General features: G+C 42.8%; 1 protein-coding gene across 3 annotated transcripts in view; it reads left to right on the forward strand.

The window, feature by feature from the left end:
• PIK3R2 (phosphoinositide-3-kinase regulatory subunit 2) overlaps nt 1-22,948 on the forward strand; it is a 133,843-nt gene that overhangs the window by 105,933 nt on the left and 4,962 nt on the right. For 2 of the 3 annotated variants that reach the window (XM_033956883.1, XM_033956884.1), the window contains exons 6-15: nt 2,387-2,588; nt 2,841-2,926; nt 6,215-6,338; nt 7,712-7,810; nt 16,245-16,425; nt 16,884-17,009; nt 17,900-18,042; nt 18,188-18,364; nt 21,027-21,098; nt 21,611-21,781. In XM_033956883.1, coding sequence (XP_033812774.1) covers nt 2,387-2,588; nt 2,841-2,926; nt 6,215-6,338; nt 7,712-7,810; nt 16,245-16,425; nt 16,884-17,009; nt 17,900-18,042; nt 18,188-18,364; nt 21,027-21,098; nt 21,611-21,781 — 1,381 coding nt within the window. The remainder of the gene's footprint in view (nt 1-2,386; nt 2,589-2,840; nt 2,927-6,214; nt 6,339-7,711; nt 7,811-16,244; nt 16,426-16,883; nt 17,010-17,899; nt 18,043-18,187; nt 18,365-21,026; nt 21,099-21,610; nt 21,782-22,948) is intronic. The other variant, XM_033956885.1, reaches the window with a different exon arrangement.

A 22,948-nucleotide genomic window follows, 5' to 3' on the forward strand; every position in this document is an offset into this window, starting at 1 on the left:
AGGCCAAGGAGTGCAATTAGAGCAACTGCCCCCAAGCTAGAGAAAGCCCTAAGCATGCTGGAAGCTGAAGATAACACAGGCTAGTTAAGGACTTTGGGGTCCCCTCCCAAATTTCTGCCCTGAGCCTTACCCATGTCTAACACCAGCACCGGCAGGATAAACATTTCAGTTCATATATATTCTAATCACAAAATGGAAAATAAAATTATTTTTCTACCTTTTGTTGTCTGGTCGTTATTCAAATCATGTTGGTCCCAGGCTCTGATCTCGCTTGCCAAGGTCTCCTACCCATTTGACGTTTTCTTCTTTCTCCATGCTCATTATCCATCTTCCGTCTCTGTCCTCCCCTCCCCCGGAGGTCTGGCATCTTTCCTTTTTTTAGTCTGCATCTCCACATTCCATCATTTCTCTAATAACCACTCACCCCTCCTGCGTTCCTCTCCTCCATGGGATCTGATAATACAGTACTCTTGCATTCTTCGGGCTACCAGCAGCGTGAGTGAAGCTTTCCCTCTACTACTGCTTCGCACCTAAGTGAGGTCAGGAAGTAGTAGCAGAGGGAAAGCTTCTAGCTGTGGAAGGCAGCATGTTTACTTCACTTATGCAGCCGACGACCTGAAGAATGAAAGAGCTCCTGCAGCGATGGATCCCACCATCCTCAGATCCACCATCTGTCCTTTTCTCAACTCCCCTTTCATCCAGCATCTTTCCCTCCTCTCCCACCACCCCAGGGTCTATCATCTCTCCCTTTCTCTTCCCAACTGCCCCCTATCCATTATTTTTATCCCCACCTTCCTGCATAACACCCCTTGGGTCCAACTTCTATCCCTTTCTTTTCCCTCTCTCTATCCCATTGTCCACCATCTCTCTCCCTCGCCTCTGTTTTCAGACCCATTATCTCTTCCCCGCTACCTCCCCCCCCCTCAGTCCAGCATATGCCCCTCTCCTTGGACCCTCCCTCTGTATACTTCTAATAGCTACACCGGGGGGGGGGGGGAGGGCAAAGGCCGGCATGTTTTCCCCTTCTTTCCATCATCATCCAGCGTCCCCCTGGTTTCTCAGTCTCCCTTTAAAAACTAATTACAGCCTACAGAGGATCGCCAGTGCACTTTCCCTCTGCCACAGTCCAACCCAGACCAAAACAGGACGTTAGGTCAGAGGAGGGGCGGGACTGCGGCAGAGGGAAATGCACCAGAGGAAAATGCACCAGCGATCCTCCACAGGATGTAATTAGTTTTTAAAGTGGGACCGGAAGATGAATCAGGCAGCACTAGTTCACTGGTCCGGCAGGTCCAGATGGCTTCCCTCCCTCCCTGCTGCTGGCACAAACCTTGCAGAGCGAGTCATCGAACATAGGCTTGCTCGACGATACTCGTGGCCTTCCCTCTGTCAGGCTCCTTCCATATGATGCATCTTCCTTTGCAAAAGAAGGAAGTTGCATCATAAGGAGGAGCCCGGTAGAGGGAAGGCCACAAGCATCGTTGAGCAAGCCTTTGTATAGATCGGTTCGCTCTACAAGGTGTGTGCCAGCGGCAGGGAGGGAGGGAAGCCGGCTGCAGCCACTGAACCCAAGAGCAGGGGGTGGGTGGGCTAGAGCCGTCAGACCCATGACAGAGGGCGGGGGCTGAGCTGGATCCATGAGGGGAGGGCCTGGAGCTGCCAGACCAGTAATGGTGGGATATTGGGGAGCTGTGATGCGTAGGGTTCCTCGCAAGTACAAAGCTTTTTACCGCTCCTTGGAGCAATGAAAAGGTTTGTCCCCCATGCCATCGGTGAACAGATATAAATTTTACCCGTTCTTTTGGGGTTTTTTTCTGTGGTCACCTGCGGTTAGCTGCAGGAAACAGTATAACTGTGTCATTCTCTAGTGCATACTCCACCTGTTTTAAAATAAATTAGATGGGAAGTTGTTTCAATTTTCACCTCTGTTCCAGATCAAATTGAATTTGCTATATATCTTCTTTGGTTGGTTTGGACCTTAAATTTTCGAATCCTCAGGTGTGTTACCCTTCTGCTCAACTGACACTCAGTTCTCCAACTACTTCAGCACCATCCATTGCAGACAGAGTAATATTGAGTATCAAAGGCTGCATGGTGTCCTTATTGGGCAAAGCATGAAGTACTTCATTTTTTTGTCTATCTTCATCCGCTACTCAAGTGGCACAACCCACAGGTTCTGACACTTAAGAAAATATTCACTTGCTATCTAGTGTGTATATTTCTAGCTTCTCACACATGGTGGTGGTGGAGGGTTAATTTTCAGATCCTGTGTTTGCACAAATAAAGTGTACATTTATGTCATAAAAATGGTTGATTGCCCCTTGAAATTAGAAACATCTAATTTTTGAGTGTTTGTTTCTTAATTACTTTTGTTCTTCCAATCCAGAAGTTCCTCAGCGGGAAAACTGCAGGCAGCAACTCTTACAGCTTCTCAAGACCTCTGCCGTTCCTCTCCAGAACTTATTAACCCTCCAGTACCTGCTCACGCATTTTAGCAAAGTGTGTCTGCAGTCAGAGAAAAATGGCCTGACCCCAAGAGCGCTTGGTGAAATATTTGGTCCCCTGCTTCTCAGATCATCTGGTTCTAGGTATGTGTAAATATACTTGTATACATTTTTAACCATGACTACATATGATATTTCTCTGATTTGTTTTATATTTTTAAATAGCCCTCATTGTGGAGTTTTTAACTTCATGTCTTTATCGTGCCCTGAAGCCCTTGAGGACAATTATTTTTTGTAAATGCATTTGCAGACTCATCTGCATTTTAAAAGTTTTTTGGTAAAGTTCATTTCTATTAAGTCTTTTATTTTAACTTTTTTATTCACTTCTTTTCACAGCCCTGAACTGGGTCCAGATTTCTCAGCATTAGTGCTGGAGATGTTGGTTTCAACCTGGGAGTCCCAGCAAGAGCAGCCTCCTCCAGGTAGCATGAGCTGGTCTGATGTAATCTAGCCCAGGATAGGGTGATATTGATGGCGAATATGCTCAGAAGCGAGGGTGCCCTTTAGGGGCTGTTTTAAACCTGTCTACCTGGGGACAAAGTCTGTAGGTATCTTTTACCCATGGACTTTACCCCAGTTTTCAAAGAAAAAGCAGATACATACTTTAACTTGACTTTGGAACATAAAAATGTTTTTCACATATTTATTTTTCCCCATGAAACATAGGGCTCCTTTTACAAAGCTGCATTAGGGCATTAATGCGCGGAATAGCGCACGCTACATTGCCCCGCGCGCTAGAAGCTAACGCCAGCATTGAGCTGATGTTCTAGCTGCGTAGCGCACAGTGTAGCGTGCGGTAATATCCTGCGTGCGCTAAAAGCACTAGTGCACCTTAGTAAAAGGAGCCCCTTAGAGTTGAAATTCAATCTAGCTTGTTTTTTAAGCTTGGTGTGACTGTGGTGGAGGTGATTTTGGGACACGGATAACTTCAAACTGGATGAAAGTAATATTGCGTTCACCCTTTCTGCATGTATCTGTGTGCAGGTAGATAACAAATATTCATAGAAGCTGAAAGATGATAGAACAAATGATAGAAAGCCTTTGTGAATAAAAGTACATCATTAACAGAGGTTATAGAGTCAAGCAATTCTCATATGGTAACTGCAAAAGAGGTTGAAATAGACAAAACTTGATAACATATCTTCTTGTAACCTTTTTAGCTACACTCCATAACGAGCCCTTTTCTGCGGTGACCTTTCCTTTCCCTTGTTCCATTTTATGAGGCATTTTAGGCCTCTGTGAGGTTTTCGTTTTGCCAGGGGAAGTCCATCATTTAATTTAAACACTTATATATGTTTTGGGAATTTCAGCCTATCCTTCCAAATAATTTTGCAGATGGCTTACAAATTTATTTAAAGCTAGATGAATAATTAAAAATCCCTTCTGGATACGCTAGGTGTTCAATCCCAACCTGCAGTCCGAGAGTTGCAGAAATCCACAAACTTTGCTGAGCACATGCTCCACCCCCTTAGCTTGAAAGCTAGAAAACATATCCAGTTACAATTTCTGCAAGCAATCCAAGCAGAAGTCTTTGCAGTTGCTCTGCTTTTTCTTTTTTTTGCTTAAAGTTAATTTTCTCGGTGGTTTCAATGCCTTGAGACCCCTTCCAGGTGATCCCCTATCGGAGGAAAGGACGCAGTCCCACTGTGCCGGACTGTTGCTTTACAGAGAAACTCTGGTGGAGCCAGCCTGCTGTGTGCTACCATTTCTGGACTTGGGATCCCTTCCCCTGGGAGTCTGCTTGCAGTGACCTTGTCACAGGTTTCAAGCACAGGCTGTATGCATCTGGAGTGAAACCCACCCACCCTGAGTGAGTGGACGAGGATCCGTGGGGGCGGAGGTTGTAGTCTGTGTCTAGCCAGCTGGAAGTCTGAAAATTTCCAGTCTGGATCCATTTGGATCTGTATCTGAGGCAGAAAATCATTTTCCTCCACTCTAATGCTGTTTAAAGCTACTGACAGTCTGGCACTGCATAACTGTGAGTAAACCTCCATTATCTCCTATGGGAACTTCGGAGGTGGCTTTTAAAACGATTTTAAAGTTATTTTTCACAGTTTCTGAGGGTAGGGTTCAGGTCTCCCACCTCTCAAGACCCCAAATTGCTAATTTTTTATTTTTTGCCGTTTTTTGGTGTGAATTAGTGACGGTGGCCATCTTGGATTTTAAAATCGATCTTTTTTTCTAAGAACATAAGAACAGCCTTACTGGTTTCAGACCAATGGTCCATAAAGTCCAGTAGTCCTTTCTCATGGTAGCCAATCCAGGTCCCTAGTACCTGGCCAAAACCCAGAGAGTAGCAATATTCCATGCTACCGATCCAGGGCAAGCAGTGGCTTCTCCCATGTCTTTCTCAATAACAGACTAGGGACTTTTCCTCCAGGAAATTGTCCAAACCTTTCTTAAAACCAGCTACGCTATCTGCTCTTACCACAACCTCTGGCAATGCATTACAGAGTTTAACTATTCTCTGAGTGAAAAAATATTTTCTCCAATTGTTTTTTAAAAGTATTTCCCTGTAGCTTCATCGAATGTCCCCTAGTCTGTAATTTTTGACGGAGTGAAAAATTGATCCACTTGAACCCGTTTAACTCTACTCAGGATTTTGTAGATTTCAATCTCCCTTCATTCGTCTTTGTTCCAAGCTGAAGAGCCTTAAACTTTTATTTCTGCCTCAAAAACCACTCAATTTGAGACAGAATCATTTTGGATGGACTTCCCAGCCACTACTAATCTGTTGAATGTGGACATTGATTGCGCTGGATCAGCGATTGTGTACCGCGTGCTGTAGCACCCTGGGGGAGGAGGCAGGAGCTTTGGACTTCGCCTCCTCTGAGTAATCTTGGGCTGGGGAGCCAGCCTGGGTCTGTACCTTCCAAAGAAAATCTCCCCCAGAGGCCATCCTGGAGTCTGGCGCAAAACGCCTGCGTTCCGAGTCTGGGGACTCTTGGCATAGCGCATGTACCTCAACAGAGCCCTGCCATGGTAGCAAAATGGACCTTTTCACTGGATTTTATTCAGCTCCTCTGAAAGGCATATTCCTTAGACCTCACTCATTTGACGCAGCCGGTGGGTGCGTCGGGACTTTTATGGTCTATTGTGCCTTTGGCAAAGCTTCCTGTTCAGGAGCCCTTTCATCTGGCTATGCCAGACCTCGATTGCAGTAGTTGCGGTGCAGATATTATGATTCTTCTGTCTCCTGCCACTGTCTTTATTTTAGATCTGGCTGATGCCTTTGCTGAGACTGTTCTCCTCGATCGCCCTGAGCATCTGGATTTAGGTGCTTACCCTTCTTCGCAGATGATTTTTTTTTTTTAATTTATCAATTTTTCATAATATTAACAAGCATATACATATTGTACAGAAAGATTGCTTAAATAAAGAAAGTAATTTTATACATTAAACCAAATTAAACAAAAGGACTTTTAAGCAGGCTTCTGTCTGCCTCTTTATGGATGATGTCCTGAAAGAGTTCCATTTGGATTCTCCACCTTTCATTTCTCAGGCTAGATGGAATAATTAAAAATGAGCAGAAAACATTGTAACTCCCCAAGGCAGGCAGCAGTGGATAGTTTGGTGCCATCCACCCAAATGTTATTCTTCCTTGAATTACTTAGTGGCGTGAAAGCATAGGATTAAATAGAAGCTGGAGGGGACATGCAGGATTTAGCAAACTGTGTGCTATGTGATAGTTTTTATCTGTTTCCTTACAGCTCTCCCTCCAAAGCCATCCAAGCCAAAGCCATCAGCAAATAGCCTTGGTAACATCAATGGCAGTCACCCTGGTTCCAGCACCTCACTCCAGGAAGCTGAATGGTACTGGGGTGACATTTCCAGGTAACTTGGTTCAGCAGCTAGCAGTTGGATTAGCAATGGGTAGGGCTCTTAATGATGTCTCCAGAGCATCCACCACCACCAGTTCTTGTTAGCCCAAGAGGCCAGAGAGCAGCCACACTAATTCAAATGAAAACAATTTACAGTTGTTTACTTCCTTAAGACCTAGGTTAAGATGCAAGGATAATTTTTTTGACTTGAAAATTTCCATCTGCTCTTTTTGGTCTTTGAGTTTATTTCATTTTTAGCTACCTAGGGTTTTACCCTCTTTTATAACTCCCAACTAGCTTTAGTCCAGTCTTTGTCAGAGGCTTTGCACCAAGATTCTTTCTAATGCCCTGCTAGCAACCCCCAAATTTGGCCACTAGGTGTCACCATAGTACAGTGACTAGGACTCTCCCTCACCAGGAACTGTGAGTGCTACTTCGCAGTATTCTTGACAGATTTGATGAGAACTGACCCAGGAATTGAACCCTGATCTTGGGCACAAAATTTTATTTAAATATCTTTGTCACACAAGAAAAATATAATAACAAAAAATCCAATCTCAAAAAATATATCAATGTTATTAGCCTAGTGGTGAAGATACCCACTGAAGCACATTTACTAATAGTGGAGAAAAAGCCTCAACTGCTTTAAAAAATGCTTTCAATATCAGATGGCAACCCAGCGGGTTATAAGCCAATCAAATTCTGTCTTATAGGCAAAAAACTCCATCAAGTACAAAATGCTGTTTTCAAAAATGGGTTATCCCACACAAGAAAACAGTGCACAGTGGTATGGGTTAACCCATTTTTGAAAACAGCATTTTGTACTTGGTGGAGTTTTTTGCCTATGAGACAGAATTTGATTGGCTTATAACCCGTTGGGTTGCCATCTGAAATTGAAAGCATTTTATAAAGCAGTTGAGGCTTTTTCTCCACTATTAGTAAATGTGCTTCAGTGAGTATCTTCACCACTAGGCTAATAACATTGATATATTTTTTGAGATTTGGATTTAAATATCTTTCCCATGAAATTTGTTTTTCTGTATTGGATATAGATATCTTGAGAGCCAACTCCTGTTTGACAGTTACAAGAGTGTTTTAAGATATATTTTGAAATAATAAAAAACAGATTTAATCTGGAGTCTGGGTAATGTAGGAAAAGCCACTTGAATGTGGATGTATTGCAGCCAGGTGCAGTGTGCCTCTTGGGCAAGAAGCTACACTGGTCAGCTTTAACCAGGATCTCATTAACATTTGCTGAAAGTAAAGGAGCCTGCCTTAGAAAAGAGGATTGGGGAATTTATTTAAATTAGCGTGGGGCTTGCTGCCCTTTTTCATTTCTCTTCCCTCCTCCTTGGCCCCCTGTTCAAATCTGTGTGTTCTTCGCAGGGAGGAGGTAAATGAGAAACTGCGTGACACACCAGATGGAACCTTCTTGGTCAGAGATGCGTCCAGCAAGATTCATGGAGAATATACCCTCACCCTTAGGTAAATATAATTGTGTGACATTGACCTTTGGAGTTGGGCAGTGTGGTTAAGAGGCTTGAGATTTTAAGGCTGAAAATATGTGAGGCTGAGCCCTATTAAATGGTAGAAAATTAGTTGGGGAAGAGTTCAAGCATCCATGGCTACCACAAGAAAGTAACAGCATATCTACTACAAGGGCATTTCAAAATATAACAGCAATTGAATATTTTGACATATATAATTCAATTAGAGATACAAATATTATGTCATTTTTCTATATAATCACCCTCCTTTTCAACCCACTTCTCACACCGTTGCACCAACTTCTTTATTCCATTGGGGAAAAAACATTTTTGGTTGTGCCTTCAGCCAGAAATGCACCGCTTCACTTCCAAATCTTTGTCTTCTCAGAGCGTCCTTCAAGGGTCCTAACAGATGATAATACAGATGTAGCATGATCAGGAATGTATGGAGGATGCTGTAAGAACTGAAATCTCAATCTTCGAGTGGTGTCAAGAGTTGCAGTGGCCTTGTGAAGATGTGCGTTATTATGAAGGTGAAGAATGTCTTAAGACAAAAGTCCTCTGCGATGGCTTAGTATTTTTGGCTTCAGCTTCTCCTCCAGCATTGTACTGTATCGGGTGCTATTCACTGTTTCACCCTTTTCCTGATGGTGTTCCAAAATTGGTCCATCCATATCCCAGAAGAGCATGAACAGGTCCTTTCCAGCGGAGGTTTGAAGCTTGAACAACTTCTTGACTGGAGATGATGTGTGACACCATTATGAAGATTGCCTCTTGCTTTCAGGCTCATAGTGATGCACCCAGGTTTCGTGCCTTATAACGATATATTTTAGGAAGCCTTCTCCTTTATCATTAATACCACACCAAAAAGACTGTGGAAGTCTGCACACGAATCATCTTGTGCTCATCCACCAGTATCCTAGGCACCAACCATGCACGCAACTTGAGAACTTCCCTGACAATAGTACGTGTGGATCCAATACTGACATCCAATTTTCTGGCCAGAACTTCTAAAGAAATAGGCCTGTTTTCACGAATAATGGCATCAGCATGACCCACCTTCCCATCCATGATGGCTGTGCTGGGACGACTGGAGTGTTCGTCATCTGGAATTGATGTTTGCCCATTTTTAAATGCATCTACCCACTCATAAAGTCTTCTCTCACCAATGCAGGCTTCTCCATACTATTGCAGCATTCTTCTATGAATTTCATGAGGTTTCATATCCTCCAACCACAAAAATCTGATGACTGCACGCTGCTCCTCTACCATGCAAATAGCTAAGGGCGCTGCCATTTTGTATATGGTGCCCTACCAATTAAGTATACCATGCCATCTATTGGACAGTGTCAACACTTCCTCTAAAAATGTTTCTTCCCTGCACAGGAGTTTGAAATGCCAGGGGTGTTCGTTTCATGAAATACTGTCAATTTACTGTTACTTTTTGAAATGGCCCTTGTACTTGAAGAATTAAACAACTCTATTTCATTGTGTTACAGCTCATGCCTTCCTCATGGGGACTAACAAAAACTCTTTCTCACTAGTAGTTTAGCAATCTAAAAAACAACCATGTTAATATCAAGTCACCTGTATCTCCTGTTTGAAAGTGTGCTGATGACCTGTGTCATATACATGGTGATTGGACTTTACAGCAGTAAGTTGTTGGTTTATTTTGTTGGACATTGAGATTGTTAAAAATTTGCTGATACATATATTTATTACAGTCTTTGGGAAAGGGTGATTAAAGTAGTGGATCCAAGATGTTGAGAATGGCTAACTTTTCATGTCATGGGTCTATAAGCAGACTGTAAAAGTCACATGATTAAACCACAATTTTTAAAGGGTGGGGTTTGTTTCCTGTGCAAACAGCATACAATTCCTTATGGATGGGCTAAGCACCTCAACTTGCGAGTTGCTTGCAGAAGACATCAATCATTTTCTTCTCTCCGCCCCCTTGTCTTTCTGTGCAGCACCCCTTCTCAGTCTTAACTTCTGCAAGTAAGTTAAGATGTCTTTTCATCTGCTGTGCACTAAATTTTTTATTTTCGGGATTTAATCTGATATTTTTTCAAGGCTCCCTACACTAAGAGGTTCCCAGAAGTCCTGGGAAGAGCTCTGCTTCGGAGAAGGGCCAGATGTTGGGGTCTACAGCCAGGGGGAGCCACACTTTTTTTTTTTTTTTAAAAGAGCACCTGCCTATCCGGCCTTCATTAACACTTGAGAACTCAAGGCTAGGTCCCATGGGAAGCTGTGCTCTCCCTTGTAGAGTCAGGCACTTGAGCGCAGGCTGATTTGACCCTGTAACTGGATGGGAGGTTTGATGGAGGTTGGCTGTGTCTATCTCTCCCCCCCCCCCAAGAACTGTCAGAGCATGAGGGGTCAAGAGTTTCAAGTTTCTGGAACCTGAATAAAAGACAGCCCAAAGAGACAAACTGCTGGAGCTACCCTTGTCTGAAGCAGAAATCCCTTCTCCATTTACAGCTGTGGTGAGAAGCACAGCACATGGCAGATATGTGAGTACAGCTCATTACGCTCTATGGGAAAATCGGAGTGGATGTGAATTCAGCAAAACTAAAGGTTTCTGAGGATGTCATAAGGCCCCCACCTTTAAAATCCTGTTTTCAGTACAGACAGTGCCCAGGTTAAGAACATGTTCAATTTTTTTAAACCGTTCTTAAAGTTTGGAACTCGGATTCTGTACAATACACAGTCTATAAAAACATTAAAGAAACCGTCCTCAAAATAAGTTCTCTCTCCACCACCACATCCAACATTTCTCCCCTCTCATCTCTCTTTCCCCATGCATCTGTACATTATGCCTCTCCCACCACCACATCCAATATTTCTTTCTCCCTCCCTGTGCCTAACAATTCACCTACTTTCTTCATTTCCCCATGTGCACCATCTGTTTCCATCTCACTGAGACACCCATGCCAACAATTCTCCCTCTCTATTCCCTCCCCACCTCAGCATCTCTTTCCTTCACTTCCTCCATTCTTTCATCCTATGTCCCAAGTTCATGCTCCCCTCCCTCACTCCATTCTGTGTCCCATGTTCAAACTTTCTTCCATCCTTTGTCCAAAGTTGGTGCCCCCTCCCTTCCTTCTGTGTCCCAATGTGCTCCTGCTTCTCCCTCTCTTCCATGTCCCAATGTGCCCCTCATCATCCCCCTCCATTCCACTTCCCAAATTTGTGCCTTCCATGTTTACCTCCTCTGGCTGGCTCCCTCCTCCCAGTTGCAGTTCTCTTGGCAAAGCTGCGAGCAGTGGCTTCTGCATGCAGTCTACTGGTCTTCACGAAGCCGCAATCAACGGCTCCTGCACACGGCCCACTGACCCGGAAGCTTTCCCTCTGACGTCCAAGTGCAGCTGAAAGGCAAAATAGTTAGGGTCTTTTCTGACAATGCCACAGCTGTGGCATTTGTCAACAGGCAAGGGGGAACCAAGAGTGCTCCACTGCAGGTGGAGGCCCAATTGCTGTTTCACTGGGTGGAGCCCATCTGTAGGCCATTACAACGGCTCATGTAGTGGGACTGGACAACGTCCATGATGATTATCTCAGCCACTGGACCCTGGATCTGGGGGAATGGTCATTGTCCCAGAGAGAATTCAGTTGCATTGTGAAACACTGGGGACGACCAACTTTCACTCTCATGGCCTCACGGATTACAAGAAAGCTCCTTGTTTCTTCAGTCGAATGTCAGAGCCAGGAAGCGTTGGCATGGACACTCTAATACAACCTTGGCCAGTAAACTGTCTCCTATATATGTTCCCTCTGTGGCTAATGATAGACTGGGTCCTTCGCAGGTTAGCGACCTAACGAGGATTGGTAATCCTAGTGGCCCCGGATTGGCTGCATCGTCCACTAATTGGCCTGGCCTCTATATGGGGTAAACCTAGATGTACAAGATGGGGCAGAGTGACACCAAGATGTCCATCATCCTAATAAACTAGGCCTCATGCCCACAATACCTGGCCAATCATGGTTATTCCTTTTCCGGTGAAAAGGCGATGTGCCCAGAAAACATCATCTAACTAGGGAAAATTGGGCCTGTAATATCTATTCCCAGCCATCACTCATATGCCAGATAGTAAAAGGAGACAGGGCCCAATTAAAGAAAATGGCCTAAGTTAAGAAAACCTATGAGGTAATTGTTCCTGGTACTACCGTAATAATTAGAGAAGGCACACATAATCAACATTGGAGACAGGAACAGAAAAAGTAATTAAAATAGGCCTGCACATTATCAGTAAGGAAGATGTTCTTGTGTGGAATTTCATTGATTGTTAGTGAATTTTCTCCATCTAACTCACTTGACTGTTAACCCTTTCTTTCTGTTTGCCCATCGGTGTTTCAGCTCTGCCAGGCCTAGTGCATGTGTCAAAAAATTAAAAAATTAACACTGCTTTTAATGTTCCATGCACTTACAATAGCTATAAAACTAGTTTATGGAAAGGGTTGTAGGAATCGTGTAACCCCGTTATTGATTTTCTATAGAATTAGATTTAAACTAATGGTAATCATCTATAAGGTAATGCACTCAGGAATACCCAGAACATAATATCTTAGAATTTTACACCCCCTCTAGGGATCTTTGTTTGGCTTATGAATCCCTATTGAACATGCTTCAGTTAAAATTTGCAACTTTGGAATGTACCCATAAGAAGGCATTCTTTTTGTTGGACTATCCATATGGAATTCTTTACCATTAGATCTAAGGGGCGGGAGCGTGACTGTTCCCTGCATGCAGGCACCCTGCTGGTCATCTCTGCCTGGAGGTGGAGGGGCTTTGCCAGTGACTACATCTCGCGTCCGCTCCTGTTTGCCATGCGGGACTACATCTTGTGTCCGCGTGCATTGGGCTCTGCCCCACTGTTTGGATGGGGAAAAGGAAAGGAGGAGTTAAAGGGAGACCTGGACTGAGTGAGAGCAAAGGTCCAATGGACAAACATCTTATACTGGCTACTTCATCTTTACCGGTATGTTCTCCTAACCTCCCAGAGACTCCTCTATCTTTAGGGGGACCCACCCCACCTCCACAACCCATAGTTGGAAGGCTTGAACTCTCAAATTTAGAAGCAAGTTTTCCTTCTCAGGATTTATCAAAAGTTCAAGATTTAGAGACTTTGCAGTCTTCTCAGACCACAGAGACCCAACTATTTCCGGTTCCCCAACCGATTGTCTTTTCTCATCTTACATTGGAGGACCCATTGGTAGATAGTAAGGAGATATTCTTGAAAGATATAATGCAAGCTATCTTGAAAATGGATAAGTCATTGCATGACAATTTTCAGAGTTTCAGCAAGTATACTGAAATTACGTCAGAAAAACTTGCTGAACAGGAAACTAGATTGAAAACCTTAGAAAAATCAGTGGAGAGGTGTGAAACCCAAATTAAAGTATGTCAGTCAGCTCAGGTTTCAGCAATTAAGGATAACTTGATATATTCTAAATTGGAAGCCTTTGAAAATATTTCTAGGGCATCTAACTTAAGAATATTGAATTTTCCTGTTACTCATTAACCTGTCTCCTGAAGAATTTTTCAAGTTATATCTGAAGGATGTCTTACAGCTGCAGATAGATGAGAGAGAAATTTTAAATGCTTATTTACCATCTGGTGCTATAGAAGTAATAGAAGAGGGAGGCGTTGATGTCATTAATATTCCTGATAGTTTAGATCTCACTAGCTTTCTAGAAAACACTCAGGAACCTATATTAAAGAGATCTACCCTTTTTAGTAACAATGATATCTGTGGAAAAGAAAAGAATAATTATGAAAGCGTATTTTTCTAAAAAGTCAATTTTGTTTTATGGGCAAACAGTTTCCATTTTCCCAGATGTTTCCAGACAAACTCAAGTTCGACGCAAGGCCTTCCTTCAGCTGAAGCCTAAGGTGATAGCTAGAGGTGGCACATTCTTCTTAAAATTTCCCTGCGAATATCTGATCACCTGGGAAACAAATTCATATATCTTTTTGCAACCATTACATTTGGAAACTTTTCTTACTGATAAAACTGTAATTTAAGGTGATAACTTAAGAAAAATGTATTTAATCTGTCATTTTAAATAGGATTAAGTATAAATTTCTTATAATGCATGAATCAGCCAATTTCCCCATAATGTGGGCTTGATGTATTTTTATTTCCTATTATTTTCTGTATGCTGATGGTATTTTTTCTTGTTTTCTTGTGATTTCTAAATATTGTATTATATGAAGAAATCTTAATAAAAATAAATTTAAAAAAAATAGATCTAACAGAAGAGCTCTTCAATTCCCAGATTTTAGAAACTATTAAAAGCATGTTTTTCTGTTTGTGTTTTTTTAAACAAGGTATGGAGTTTAGGAAACTATTAAAAGCTTTTTTTTTTTCTTTTTAACAAGGCTATGAGGTTTTACTGGAAGTAAGTTAGTTGCCTTTTTGGCAAGTGTGACTTTTTATGCTATGAATTGTTTTTACTGATAGTTTTATTTATGGTTGTTTTTCCTTTGGATGGCTGTCCTATTTTATTATTGTATTTCCTTTCCTAATTATTTTTTTTGATTTGTAACATTGTAAACCACTTATATTCCTTTTTAAGTGAGAAAGTGGTAAAGAAAGTCAATAAACTTGTAATTTGAATCTCAACATTGAGTTACAGGCCTTTGCTAAAGTGCCATATGAGCCTCTGTCATGAATCTAACCATGAAGACAGTTTTCTTAGTCATGATAACTTTGGCAAGGAGGGTGTTGGAACTGCAAGTGTTATCTTGCAGGAGCCTCTCCTCAGATTCACGGAAGCAGGGGTATCTTTATGCACCGTGCCTTCCTTTCTACTGAAGGTAGTTTTGGTCTTTCATGTCAACCAGGAAGTGTGGCTTCCAGCTTTTCAGCACATGGGCGAGAAGAAACAGGACAAAGTATTGAAGTTGCTGGATGTCAGGAGTGTTGTTCTTCATTATCTTGAAGTAACAAATAAGTTCCACCCATTGGATCACCTATTTGGATTGACCAGTGCTAGTCGTCGAGGCAGACCATCCTCTACAGCTTCTATTTCCTGATGGATCATCATGGCTATTTCCTTGGCATACACTGGCTGTGGTAAGCAGCTGCCATTTGCCGTGAAAGCTCACGCTACCAGAAGTGTAGCGTCTTCCTGGTCAGAGTCCAGGGCAATACCATACAACAAAATTTGTAGGGCAGCCAGATGGTCTACCTTCCATACCTTTACAAAATTTTACAGAGTTGGCATGGCAGCAGAAATGGACAGGGCCTTCAGGTCCTCTGTGCTAGTCACAGGCTCATCTGGCCTGCCCTAGACTTGAGGGGCTGCTCTGGTACATCCCATCTGTAAGTAATCATATGCTGTTTGCACAGGAAGAAAGGATTAGGTTCTTACCTCAATAATCCTCTTTCCTGTAGAATAACATATGATTCTTTACGCAAAGGAAAAGAAGCAGAGCCTTTGAAGAGGTGGTATATTAGTACTGGAATCTATATCGGCACATTTTACCTTGCTAAGAGCTGTACAAGTGTTGTTCCTGGTTGCACACAGGAAGGTGAGTTTTTGTTTTGCCACTTTGCTTTGTTGCCCTATTGGGTGGTGGTTTATTAACTCTATATTGCAGAGCAGATTGAACTTATCTGCATTGTTTTCATTTCCTTTCCTAGAGGTTAAAACTTGTATTGGTATGGACTGAGGAGAGAGAGCACAGCCCAGAGAGATAATAATAATAATAATAATTTTATTTTTATATACCACCAAAGCCATAATAGGGGGGGCCATGATCATAAGGGGGCATCATTGAGAAGAAAATGATTGTCTTCTGCAAACAACTCACGAGTTGAGGTGCTTAACCCATCTGTAAGGAATCTTATGCAGTTCTACAGGAAAGAGGATTATTTAGGTAAGAACCTTATCCTTCCCTCCTATCCCATAGCTTTTTAGCTTTCAAAGGGGTCTCTCGTGAAGAACTTGGTCAATGTTTTCTGAAAATCTAGATGCACTACATCAATTGACTTACTTCTATTCATATGTCCATGCCTTAAAAAAAAAAAAGTGCAGCAGAGAAGGAAGACAAGATTTCTCTTGATGAATCTGTGTTGATTCTGTCCCATTAAATCATATTTGTCTGTGTTCAGTAATATTAAGGCACCTGCTGATGGCCTCAATCTATTCAGAGCATGGTTTGTTAAACATGTGCTCAAATTATATCCTAGTGAGATCTGATGATGGGGTACCCATATGGTCATCTTGGTTCTATTTTTGGTCAAGTCTTTGGTTGGGGCAGTAAAAGACATTGCTGTCTTCTAAGCTAAATCTGTTAACATCACATAAGTGGACCAAATAACTGTTACTGCAGAACCCCAAACTGTGTGATGGCATCTCTTGTGATGTGTTTTTTACTTGACTGCTTTCCTCTTCTCTAACCCCAACCCTTCAATGACCCATAGGAAGGGTGGCAACAACAAACTGATCAAGATTTTTCATCGTGATGAACGTTATGGATTTTCCGAACCGCTGACCTTCACCTCGGTTGTAGATCTAATCAACCATTACCGGCACGAGTCTTTAGCACAGTATAATGCCAAACTGGACACCAAACTTCTCTACCCCATATCCAAGTACCAGCAGGTAAGGCCAGTGCGAGTGGAAAACGAGGATTGCTGAAAGGAACCAGTCTTGTTGGTGGAGTGCCTGCTGTTATTGGGGCAGATGGATTTTTGGTTTCACTATTTTAGTGCTGGCTTCAGGCAAAGCTCAAGATGGCACCTAGAGTATTATGCTTCCATGTGTTCTTTCCATCTGTACGGAGACGCAGATGTTCTAAGGACATGGAACCTCCTGGCTTAGTTGCCCATTTTTTAGGTTAAATTTAGATCTGTTCATTTGTCTGAGACATTAACACTGATTTCCATCACTGACAAACTTATTTTCCTGCCCTTGAAGCCACTCATTTTTTAGCCTAAATTTAGGTGCTAAACCCCTATCAGCTTTTGAGGGAGAAAAATTAGGCGCCTAAATTGAAAATGGATCTTGGAAAGGGTGATGATTTTAAAGGTCTGATTTGTCAAAATGTCTTTTCTTTACAGGACCAGATTGTGAAGGAGAACAGCGTCGAGGCAGTGGGGGAACAGTTAAAAGTTTATCACCAGCAGTACCAGGAGAAAAATCGTGAATATGATATCTTGTATGATGAATACACAAGAACTTTGCAGGTACCATTGGTCACTTCTTTCCCTGTTAATGCTTTTCATCATGACCGCCTCTGGCCATTCCTATTAATGTTAGGGTCACCTTCCTGTTTCATCATCTCTCATTCCTTCAATTCCTCTTAGGTATATTCCTACACTCATAGGCAGCGGAATGCTTTTTGTTTGGGTGGGGGGGCAAAAGCTCCACCTCCACCTCTTTCCAACTCCTGCCTTCCCCACCTACCTCCTCCTTGGTCACTCTCATTTTAAATCTTGGGACAGCGGAAACAAGTGAGCCTGCTGCCGTTGGCCTGTCCCGAAAGTCTTCATTTTGCAGCAATTAGACACTGCAGAATGAAGACTTCTGGGGCACATCGACGGCAGCAGGCTCACTCGTTGCCACTTCCTGAAGATTTAAAATGAGAATGACCAGGGAGGAGATGGGGGAGACAGGAGAGCCATCCCTTCTTACCGACTGCCAATTTTTGGAGGGGCCATGGTCCCTGTGGCCTCCCCCGTTCTGACACCCATGTCTACACTTCCACAGAGGAAATTAAAAGCTTGGCTTTTTGTCCAAGCATTGGGGTGATGTATTGATTTTGAAAAATGTTTTAGCTATTATTTTAATGTGTTGTTTTTAAAGGTTGATTGTGCTGTAATTTACCTGAAGATGAAAATATTAGGAGGAGAAGGAAATGTAAATACAACAGATGAATAGAATTTGTGATTGCATAGCAGGTAGTGAGATTTGGGCAGATCAGCTTGACTGACATCTCTACACTGTGATGAGCTGAAACCTTCCAAGTATTATGTCATGATCCGTTTAGAGTCTGAAAGGTAGCCTAGTGGTCAGTTTAATGAACTGTAAACCAGGGGACCCAGGTTCAAATCCCCACTTCCTTTCACTCTTCCAGGAGCTCCAGATGAAGCGAACGGCAGTCGAGGCTTTCAATGAAACCATCAAGATCTTTGAGGAGCAGTGTGAGACACAGGAGAAATGCAGCAAGGAATACATTGAAAAATTTAAGCGGGAGGGCGACGACAAAGAGATACAGCGGTAAAGCACAACATGCTTAGTTGATCCCTCAGCACTTGGATACATGTTTCTTTCAGCTCCTCAGGGTACAAATGTGTAAATAACTTCTTCTGTTCATTCATAGTAATTCTTTGCTGCTTTTTTTTTTTCCTCTGGCCTTGGTTAGAATACTGATGAACTCGGAGAAGCTGAAGTTCCGGATTGCCGAAATCCATGACAGCAAACTGAAGCTGGAGCAGGACCTGAAGAAACAGGCTTCTGACAATCGAGAAATTGACAAGCGGATGAACAGTCTTAAGCCAGACCTGATGCAGCTACGCAAAATCCGTGATCAGTATCTGGTGTACGTATATTCCCGTGTCTGCTACCTCCTTGGAGCACCTCTGGGGATTATATACTGGGTCCTGTTTTGAATAACCAGGACCCCGGTGCTCAAGAGAAGATAATAGGTGGTCTGTTATGTGATAGTGAGGAGCTTTCTTTCCCACTGATCAGAAAATCAAATGCTTCTAGTCCAGTTTTATAAAGTTGTAAAGTACAATGTACACCAGAAACAATAAAATAAGTGCTGGTGTTGCTGATTCAAGGGCCAGTTGGGCGTGCTTCCTCAAACCAGAGGTAGCCACATGGAGTGGACATGGCAGCACAAACGGAGGGGGCTCTGGACTGGTTGCAGGCTCATCTGTTCTGCCCTAGACTTGAGGGACTGCTCTGGTACATTCCATCTGTAAGTAATCGTATGCTGTTTGCACAGGAAGAAAGGATTAGGTTCTTATCTGAATAATCTTCTTTCCTGTAGAATAGCATAAGTTTTTCAGCTTCTCCCACCCTGTTTGTTACCCTGTGTCAGGGAACTTGCAGGCCAGAATCATCAGCTTTTGTTGAAATTGGGGAAGTTGAATAGATTCCTTCCAAACCTTGTGTAGTTGCACTGTCTCTTGCTTCCTTCCTGCCCGATTTGTACTAATATGTAGAATTTTCCCTTTACAATGATGGACAAGAAGTGTCACTGGCAGATAAAATTTTCTTACAGGCAGTGCCCGTTTTAAAAACATCTGACTTACATCAGACTCGTACTTACGAACAGGGTCTGGTTCTACCTTCAGTGTCCCATCGCACTCCTCTCCCTTCTGAGTCCCAGTGCACCCCTCTTTCTCCTCCTCCCTTCCTCTCTCCCTCCATTCTGTGCCTCAAGTACGTGCCTTCCTCCAGCGGGTGTTTACCTTCTGGCCTGCTCCTCCTCCTTCCTGCCATAGTTGTTTCTTTGCACAAAGCCATGGGCATCAGCTCCTACGTGGTAAGGCCGCGGATGCCGGGAGGAAGGCTGGAGAGAGGCAGAGGTGGGTCAGAGCCGGATGAGAAGTTATTCGCAGTTTTTCTCAATTTGCGGTCCGGCTCTGCCCCTATTCCCGCGAATACCAAGGGAGAGGTGTAGAAGAATATCTTTTATTGGATGCTGCAGATGGAGAAGCTTATGGGGGTGGTGGCAGTGTGGGATGGAGGTTCTCAAATGGCACACATTTGTGGCAGTCTGGAACCTGTATGTACAGAGTTTACAACACTGGGTATACAGTATAGTGCAGTCTTGGATGAACTATCCTGGATGACCTAGGAATAAGTAGCTGACAGTGTGGAATGCATGGTTGAGTGAGTCCCAAGAAGGAGAAGGTAAAAAAAAAATGTTAGCATTTTACGGAACAAGGCATGCTGCTGCATAGTTATTGGGAAATTTAGAGGGAATTTAAGGGTTGATAAAGAGAAAAAAAATAGATGTTCTAGTGGGGCTGCATATTTTTTGCAAGAATGGGCTGTCCTTATGGTTGCTGCTTGCTTTTTTCATAGAGAAAAACAAGCTATTGCCTCTCCTTTCTTTAATTTCAAGATCAACCTAAATGGCAACTTTAATTGGTGGTTAGCCTAGTTTCCTGTTGAGAAACTGGCTTTCTAAAGTCATTGTGTGTCTTCTGTTCCCTTCCACCAAGCCACTAACTCTCTGAAACCATTCCTCCAGAAGTATCTTAGAAGTTAGACTAGTGGGCTGAGAACAAGGAAGCCAGGGTTGACTTTTCACTTCTCCCCTCTGATACTCGTAACATTGGACAAGTCATGTCCCCCTCCATTGCCTCCGGTACAAACCTGCCTCGTCTTACCCTCAGCTTCATTGTGACAGAGCATGCATCAGAGTGTGCTAAAGAAAAGATTGCTGTTATAATGCCATACGTTTAAGAATAGTACAAAATGCCGCCGTCCGCCTCATCTTCGGCCTCAAAAAATACGACCACGTTAGCCCCTATTACGCTAAACTCCACTGGCTGCCGGTGGAGGCAAGAATCATCTTTAAATTCGCTTGCCTCTGCTTCAAAACCTTAGCAGGCTCTTCACCAATCTACCTATCTGAGCACCTTGAAATTGCTGGCCCCTCTTGTACACGGAATACCTACCTGTTCTCCTTTCCCTCCCTGAAGGGCTGCCTTTACAAAAAATTCTTTGACCGATCCCTAACATTCCAAGTGGGCAAATGGAACAAATGCCTCTCTACTCTCATCTCCAATTCCCCCCACTATCAAACATTCAGGAAGTTAACTAAAACCTACCTTTTTGACAAATTCCTCTGATTTATCCTCCGTCCTCCTCCCTTCTCTTCTGACCTCTCCCCCCTAGATCCTTACCGCCTCATGTAACACTGCTATTTGTAACGCCGCTGTATCTAACTTATAGCAAATGTAACTTCTCTGAACATATAACCTAGCTGCCAAAATAACTTCACCGTATATTTATTGTCTAAAATGTAAAGGTAACTTGACCGAATATGTATCGTCCAAAATGTAAATGTAACATTAACGAAATTGTAACTTCACTGTAAATGTACAGTCTCTTCATCTGTTAACCGCATAGAACTTCCATGGTAATGCGGTATACAAGAATAAAGTTATTATTATTATTATTACTTCCTCTTACAAGCATATGTGACGAGCATTTATGGTAGCATTCTTCCCTTTTTCCAGGTGGCTGACACAGAAAGGTGCTCGTCAGAAGAAGATTAATGAATGGCTGGGCATACAGAACGAAACAGAGGAGTAAGTTTCATAATCACAAACATAGAGACACACACCAGGTACAAGGGAGAGCCTGCACAGTACCCCTGGAAAGTAATGGCAGAACTGAGTCCACTTTATTCCCTCAGAAATCATGCTCTCTGTGTATGTGTGTATATATACACATTAGATATATTTCTTCTTTGCCTTTACTGTTGAAAATAAAGATGTCCATGCTATACAGATGGGGTTTTTTCTAAAAAATTTTTAAAGGCTTAACCCTTTAATTGGCAGATGGTGAAACAGCTGCTCTATGTAACTTGATGTTGAACGAGAGCAACCATGCCAAGTAACAGGCATTTGGAGATGCAGATCTCCCATAAGAACCATCGAAGACACATGTTGCTTTTGAGCATCAGTGTCTATAAAATCATTCCACTGCAGCTTGATAATGTTAAGTTGGTTGGTCTTGAATAGCAGGACTTTCTCTTTTTTTGTGCCATCTCCTAAAAGTTTCTAAGGCCTGCCCTTTTCCTCTTCTATCCTCCTTCCAGTCAGTACTCTATGATGGACGATGAAGAAGACCTGCCCCACCAAGAGGAGCGGACCTGGTATGTGGGCAACATGTCCCGTGTACAGGCTGAGGAGATGCTGTGTGGAAAGCGTGATGGGACCTTCCTGATTCGGGAGAGCAGCCAGAAGGGCCGCTACGCGTGCTCAGTTGTGTGAGTGTTTGCATACACCTGCAGAACATCTTTTTCTGTTTCACAGGAAGACATGCAGGCAGATGGGAGGGAAGTTGAATGGTTGAGAAGATTAAAAACACATAGTAGTCAGAGATATTACCAAAGCAACCTGAAAGGTTGAGTAAAATTGAGGTTCCTGAATTGGGTTGTGCTAGAAATAATTCATATTAAGCACAATTATTTCTTACCTTAACTTATATGCATAGTTAAATGCTATATTGTAATTTGATGGGGTACATGTTTGACGACTAGACAAGAGCTGTACAGAGGGATATGCATGCAGGGAAATGTAATTCTGTGATTTCCCTATTGAGTTTCCCTAAGAAAGAAACTACTTTTCTAGTGCGACACACTCCATTCCTGAACCTGTGGATAGTCAGTCCCTTCTCACAAGAATTCTTGTCGGGATCTTCATTAGCATTCTTTTGCTTTACCTCCCATCTTTCTGGGCTGTCCTCCAATTCCTCAGTTATTTCTCTAAAAATGAATTGCCTTCACCTGATGAGTGTTGGAACTTCAAGCTTTGTCATGCAGAGATCCATTCCTCAGAATTTCAGATTCAGATGTGCTCTTGACACACAGTCACATCTTTCTTACCAAAAGTGGTTTCCAGCTTCCACATCAACCAAGGAGTATGCTTGCCTGCCTTCAGTCCCTCAGGATCGAGAGAGTGATCAGGTGTTGGAATTGTTAGATGTACACAGACTCTTACTGCGGTATCTAGAGGTCACAAACAAATATTGATTCAAATTTTCTGTTCATATTGTCGGGGGCTGCCTGTAAAGGTCAATCAGTCTCGAAAGCGGCCATTTACAGATGGATCTGTTTAGCCATTTCTTCAGCCTATATCAGAAGTGGAAAACATCCACCCGTATCCATGAAGGCACACTTCTCTAGACGTGTAGCTTCCTCATGAGCAGAATCTTTGGTGGTGTTCCCAGAAGAAATCTGTAGAGCTGCCAGTTAGTCTTCTCTCCATACGTTCACAAAGTTTTATAGGGTGGATGTGGTGGCCAAACAGGACTCCGCACTTGGACCTTCATTTCTGACAGCAGGCTCATCTGTCCTACCCTAAACTCGGGGAAATGTTTTGATACATCCCACAAGTTCAGAAATGGAGGTAAGAACCTAATCTTTCTTCCCTAC

This window comes from Geotrypetes seraphini, chromosome 8 (assembly GCF_902459505.1).
Source record: "Geotrypetes seraphini chromosome 8, aGeoSer1.1, whole genome shotgun sequence".
NCBI lineage: Eukaryota > Metazoa > Chordata > Amphibia > Gymnophiona > Dermophiidae > Geotrypetes > Geotrypetes seraphini.